This window comes from Sinocyclocheilus rhinocerous, unplaced genomic scaffold, assembly GCF_001515625.1.
Source record: "Sinocyclocheilus rhinocerous isolate Xijiao unplaced genomic scaffold, SAMN03320098_v1.1 scaffold795, whole genome shotgun sequence".
In the NCBI taxonomy this organism is placed as follows: domain Eukaryota; kingdom Metazoa; phylum Chordata; class Actinopteri; order Cypriniformes; family Cyprinidae; genus Sinocyclocheilus; species Sinocyclocheilus rhinocerous.
Genome location: NW_015630361.1, coordinates 350,209 through 357,002, shown reverse-complemented (window position 1 = coordinate 357,002; position 6,794 = coordinate 350,209). Strand labels below are relative to the sequence as shown.

At 34.3% G+C, this 6,794-nt stretch overlaps 1 protein-coding gene across 1 annotated transcript in view; it reads left to right on the top strand.

Annotated features, from left to right (window-relative positions):
* LOC107740262 (solute carrier family 12 member 5-like) overlaps positions 1-6,794 on the top strand; it is a 167,184-nt gene that overhangs the window by 118,121 nt on the left and 42,269 nt on the right. Inside the window, exons 4-6 of the mRNA XM_016552631.1 lie at positions 527-546; positions 898-927; positions 2,959-2,985. Of these exons, the coding sequence (XP_016408117.1) occupies positions 527-546; positions 898-927; positions 2,959-2,985 (77 nt within the window). The remainder of the gene's footprint in view (positions 1-526; positions 547-897; positions 928-2,958; positions 2,986-6,794) is intronic.

The window sequence follows — 6,794 nt, the reverse complement described above, 5'->3', positions numbered from 1 at the left end:
GTCCACCTCAATGTCTGTGGAGGTTACAGCCCTGCTTCAGAATATCTACTTTCGGGTGTCACAGAAAAAAGCGAGTCATGCTGGTTTGTAGTGACATGAGAGTGAGTAAATGATGCCAGGACAGATTTTTGGATGCACTGTCTCTTTAAAATCTGTCACTTTTTAGGCTTTCAAAAGATCAGTTGTTGAAAACTGCTCTGTCATTCCTAAAGCGGAATCCATTATCTACCGGTTTCACATGTTGTCGCTGCAGCTGGGCAGGTGGTGCTGTCCGCGACGCTTTTATAGCCGGAGCAGCTGTCAATATCCGCAGTGGGAGCGAGACACCTGAGGCTCACAGTCAGGGTCTTCCGACGGTCGTCCCAGGAGGCCACTGGGCATCTGCTCTCCGCTGCCTTTACCTGAGAACCTCGCCGACTGGAAGCAGCCTGTGGGAAATCATAAACACACACACACTCGGGACGAGCAAGGTTTGATTACGCACCTGCTCCAGCTCGAGTCTGATGGAGTCTTCTGGCTGCTGAAGAGTGACCGCTGCCAAACGCTGTTGATTCAGACGTTCACACTCACTCGACACGCCACCGCAGCTTCCATAATGAGAGCTCATTTCAGCCCGCATGATGTCGACACCACACTTTTGACTAAATGACACACCCTGAGCCTGCCAGATACGGAAATATCCCAGACAGACATCTCATACAAATAAAGTACTGTGGTAATATCATGGTGTTCTTTAAAGTACCTTGGAGTAACATTTAAATATTCTGTTGATAATGCAAATATCATATGTGACCGTGGACCACAAAACCAGTCATAAGGGTCAATTTTCTGAAATTGAGATTTATACATCATCTGAAAGCTGAATAAATAGCTTTCCATTGATGTATGGTTTGTTAGGATAGGACAATATTTGGCCGAGATACAACTATGTGAAAATCTAGAATCTGAGGGTACAAAAAAAATCTAAATACTGAGAAAATCGCCTTTAAAGTTGTCCAAATGAAGTTATTACTTATCCAAAATTAAGTTTTGATATATTTACAGTAGAAAATTTGCAAAATATCTTTATGGAACATGATCTTTACTTAATATCCTAATGATTTTTGGCATAAAAGAAACATGGATCATTTTGACCCATACAATGTATTGTTGGCTATTGCTACAAATATACCTGTGCTACTTATGACTGGTTTTGTGCTCCAGGGTCACATATATGAATATGCAAAACTATGCAACACTATGCAAAACTTGCTGCCGTAATGCTAGGGTGTTGCCAGGGCATTGCTATGCAGTTGTTAAGGTATTCAGGGTGTTTGCTAGCAGTGTTGTTGTGTTGTTAACTAAAACTAATTAAAAATAATTTTTGTTACTTGAAATAAAGCTGAAATAAAATGTAAATATTAGACTTAATATATAAACTTAAAAAAACATTCTGCCATAATGCTAGGATGATGCTATTGCAGTTAAAAATCATTTTCATTAACTGAAATAAAGCTGAAATTATATATATATATATATATATATATATTATATAAACAAATTACATTTGAAATGCTGCCTTGGCAAAATCATTTACGGTTGAAGCGCTAAAATGACTGAAACTCAAACTGAAATAAAAAATATATAAATATTTTCAAAAGTTAAAAAAATGACAAAACATAACAAAATGACAAAAATTCAAATGAAACCTGAAAAAATAAAAGCTATGAATCCTGCAACAGCATATAAATAACACTAAAATAACACTTTTTGTTGTCATTACTAAGTGGTTGTTTACTAGTCGAAGTTACAATAAGATGCTGTGATTGGATGCCTGGGTGTTGCTATGTGGTTGCTAAGGCATTCTGATTGGTTGTCTGAGTGCGTTTCTGTCCAGTTACTATGTTGTCCTGGCTGTTGCCAGATCTTTCTTACTCGCTCAAGTCAAAAGAGTCTCAAGATGCATATCTCGGGCTCCTCCATCAATATACTATAAGTTTGTAATATTTTTATCATCCACTTTGTGAAAATCATGCATTTAATCACTTGCTTTAGCAACCAATACTAATAATACAAACACGACTGATATTTTGTTCTGTTTGGTGGATAAATGACTGTATTGAGTGGGTCTAAACTTCCAAAAGCTGTCACAGGAACGTGTTGGTAATCTTCAGGAGGTGAAGAGCGCTTCATTTATATTCTCATCATTCTCCGAGGTTTAAGTGTGGCGATTTAAAGGCTCGTCTGTTCAGACTGCAGTGGGAACGGTAGGTTTCCTTCGGGTTTATGGCGTTCCTGTTGGAGTTCTGTGGGTAAATGTGTTCCTGCAGTTCAACTGAACACAACCTCAAACTTTTAATGAGAAAAAACGTTCCTTTATTGACTTCTGTTAGGGCAGTGGTCACCAACCTTTTTAGGCCCAAGATCCCTGACCTCGGCCTTTATGAAAGACAAGATCGACCTATTGAAGAATTGATAGAGAAAGACATCCCAGATTGTACTTCAAATTTGAGGCCTTTTACTTAGTATTTTAATTAGGGATGCGCCGATCATAGCTGATTCAGAATTCAGATTTTCTTTTCTTTCTTTTCTTCCAGTAAAATTCACATTCCAGGGGCTAAATATCACGTTATTTGGGTCGCTTCAACCCGCGGACATGAACAACAACCCGCGGCAACGGTGTTAAAGTAGCCCAATTCCGCGGGAAAACCGCGGACTTGGCAACACTGCTTATAAACCGACCGCACTATAGCGTTTCCTTGTTTACCGTTGTAAACAAAGCAGAGTTGCGCTTTATATGGAGAAGAAAATGCCATTGCCATCGAAACTTTTCTCAAGACAGTTCCCTTCAGTGATACATTAATATAACCCCAGAAATGTAATGCATTTTTGTACTTATTTTACTGTTTTTTTTTCGGGATCTACTGGGACAGTGATAAAGATCTACCAGTCGATCGCGATCGACGGGTTGGCGACCACTGTGTTAGGGTTAGTGTTCATGTTGAGGTCTATTCCCAGCTGAGCTTTCATTCAACAAAATTAGACATTTCCTTCTGTCCTACAGGTTAATAGGACAAGAAGTTGGCAAGGAGAAAAGATGAAAGGAATCTTTTGAAAAACAATTGTGGACAAAAAACATTAAAGGAATGCAAAAATATTTAGTAAAATATTATATTATATTATATTATATTATATATTCATTTTATTATTATTAAAAAAGAAGAAAACAAACAACAAATTAGTAAAACTTTAAATATAAATGAAAACAGAAAATAATATAAATATAAACAAAAATTATAATAGAATATCAGTGATACTAAGTTGAATAGCTACATAAGTTTAATTGCTACAATTTAATAGACTTTTGCTAAAAGGCATATTATATTATATTGTATTATATTATATATTTAATTCATTATTATATATGAACTGATTTTTTTTAAATAACAAAAATGGCAAAAACAAACAACAAAATTACAAAAATTTTACATTTAAATGAAAACAGAAAATATACAAATAGAATAATGCAAATTATTCATAGAAACTACAGCGTAACAATGATACACTTTTGAAAAAAAAAAGAAATAATATATTTATTTAATATTATTATTATTGTTATTATATAGAATATTAAATATTATTACATATTTCATTTTTTATACAATTATATTTAATGTTGTTGTGTCTTATTATGTTCTGTATAATTTTTATTAAATAATTCATTATTACATATGTCATATGTAATATAATGCAATTTTCGGTAATATGATAATGTAATTTTCAGTACTGCTGTGATTGTTTTACCATCTGCTCTGCTGATAATTATATACAGTAATTTCTCGAGATGTTTAGGAGCGTCTGGAAGACTGTGTCTGTATCTTGTTTCGTTAATTATCTGTCTGATATTAAATCTCGAGCCCAAACTCCAGCTCAGCTCAGCTCAGCCAGTGTTTCTGTGGCGACAGCATGTTTTTATTTCTAATTGCTGATTGGACACGTCTCACTCACTCCTCTTATAATTACAGCGATGCAGTGAAAGTGGATGAGAGAGGAGGTTCAGTAGACAGCAGTATCTTTTGATTGTGTTTTGCTGTTATTCATGGATGCTGAGGCAGGGAATGGAGTGGAACATGCTTTCAGGAGCACAGCTGTATTGTTATTGTGAGAAGTGAGGCGTAATCTTACCTTGACACACATTTTCTGAATGAAACTGATATATGAGCAGCCTTGGCCATTCTGCACATCATTTTGTTTCATTTCAGTTGTCATATAGCAAAAGAAAGCACTCTAATATATGTAATATGAAATATTACATTTCCTGAAAGTCATTTGCAATGCAAAGCTCAAGTGATTTGACAGAGCATTGATATATGTGGTTGCTAAGGTGTTCTGAATGGTTGCTAGGTAGCAGGTTGCTAAGATCCAAGTCAAAAGTAACTAACCCCAAATCTATCATATTGTGCCTTTTTTGCCTGTTTTATATTCTGTTAGAATAGTGATTCTAACCTTAACAAATCCAAATCTAATAGTAAAGCAATATTTTATAATAATATTAACAATTAAGATACTGTTACATGCTAATAAATGTTTTGATAAATATGAATATAATAAAAAATACTTACTAAATATTAGCGTGCTGTAACATACTACATAATAATTGTTTTAATAAATATGAATGTAATAATAAATATTTACTAAATATTAGCATTGTTACATGCTGCATAATTAATGTTTTAATGAAAATGAATATAATAAAAATATGTACTAAATATTAGCATGCTGTAACATACTACATAATAATTGTTTTAATAAATATGAATGTAATAATAAATATTTACTAAATATTAACATATTGTTACATGCTGCATAATGAATGTTTGAATAAATATGAACATAAGACATATTTAATAAATATATGCATATTGTTACATACTGCATAGTGAATATTTTAACAAATATGAATGTATTAATAAATATTTACTAATATTAACATAGTTACATAGCCACTGCATAATGAATGTTTTCATAAAAATTAATGTATTCATAAATATTTACAAATATTAACATAGTTACATAGCCTGTTAGATAGTTTTCATAAATATGAACATAATAAATATTAACACACTGTTACATACTTTTATACAATATATAGGCCTATATTTTTATTTTTATATTAAATTATACTGCATATATAAAGTGTTTTTTTTTACGTTGTGTAGTCAATTGTATTTATGTTAATCAGTTATTTCTGTTCTGGTTTGTGTACATTTATTTCAATTTTATTTCTGTGTTATCACGTATAGCACGTATAACTGACCTTAACACCGGACAAGGAAACACGGGACAGACAACACATTAAATACAGGGCTTAACGAGGGGTAATTACAAGACACAGGTGAATTCAAAGACAAATCAACGAGAGGGAAAAAACTGGGTCACGGGGAGCACATGGAAGAAAACACAACAAAACAGGTCCATATTCCTGACAGCATGGAAGGTCAAAAAAACATTTTGTGTGTGTGAGAGAGAGACAAATAACATTTGAATTTGATTTAAACTCATTCGAGTTGTGGTTCTGGGTCCAGTTTTATGCAAATTCCGTCATGGAATGAATAAATATGCAGAAAAAATTATTTCCCTGTCATCAAGTCAAACGTTGTGTAGTCAATTGTATTTATGTTAATCAGTTATTTCTGTTCTGGTTTGTGTACATTTATTTCAATTTTATTTCTGTGTTATCACGTATAGCACGTATAACTGACCTTAACACCGGACAAGGAAACACGGGACAGACAACACATTAAATACAGGGCTTAACGAGGGGTAATTACAAGACACAGGTGAATTCAAAGACAAATCAACGAGAGGGAAAAAACTGGGTCACGGGGAGCACATGGAAGAAAACACAACAAAACAGGTCCATATTCCTGACAGCATGGAAGGTCAAAAAAACATTTTGTGTGTGTGAGAGAGAGACAAATAACATTTGAATTTGATTTAAACTCATTCGAGTTGTGGTTCTGGATCTGGGTCCAGTTTTATGCAAATTCCGTCATGGAATGAATAAATATGCAGAAAAAATTATTTCCCTGTCATCAAGTCAAAAGCTGGAAGAACGATTGCGAGAAAGAAAGACATTATTGAGATGCGAGCGCAGGCAAACACTGCAGGGCACAGACAGTAAATCTGATTAGTATTCATCAGACATCAGGCAAGAGGTGCCACACATTAGCATGAGGAGAAGGATGTCAAAATGACAAAGAAGATCTGCTTTCCTCCGCCTGGATTCACTGTGGCGTTCAGGATGAGTGCTGCTCGTGGGTTTGGAGAGGCTGGACCTCATGTGGAGGAATGAGGGGCTCCTTTAAATTGAACAGCTACAGGACAGGGTGATTAGCGTTAACTAAAACTGAATCCATTAAAAAAAATTACTTAAAATACTTTTTAAAAAGTTACTTAAAAAATGCCAAAAACTCAAAACTCTTAAAGGGGTCATATGATGAAAAAGAACATTATTTTGTGTATTTGGTGTAATGACGTCTTTATGTGGTTTAAGGTTAAAAAAACACATTATTTTCCACATACTGTACATTATTGTTTCTCCTCTATGCCCCGCCTTTCTGAAAAGCGTAGATTTTTGTGATTGGCCGAATACCTCAAGCGTGTGATGGAAATGTTACGCCCTTACCATACTGTGATGCCCTGTCCGGCCGGAGCGACGAGACAAAAACATTAAAACCCATTATAAACGAGGCATTTGTTGCATCCAGTGGGGACATAATTACTGATTATAATGACTTATACTGTCTTTTTAC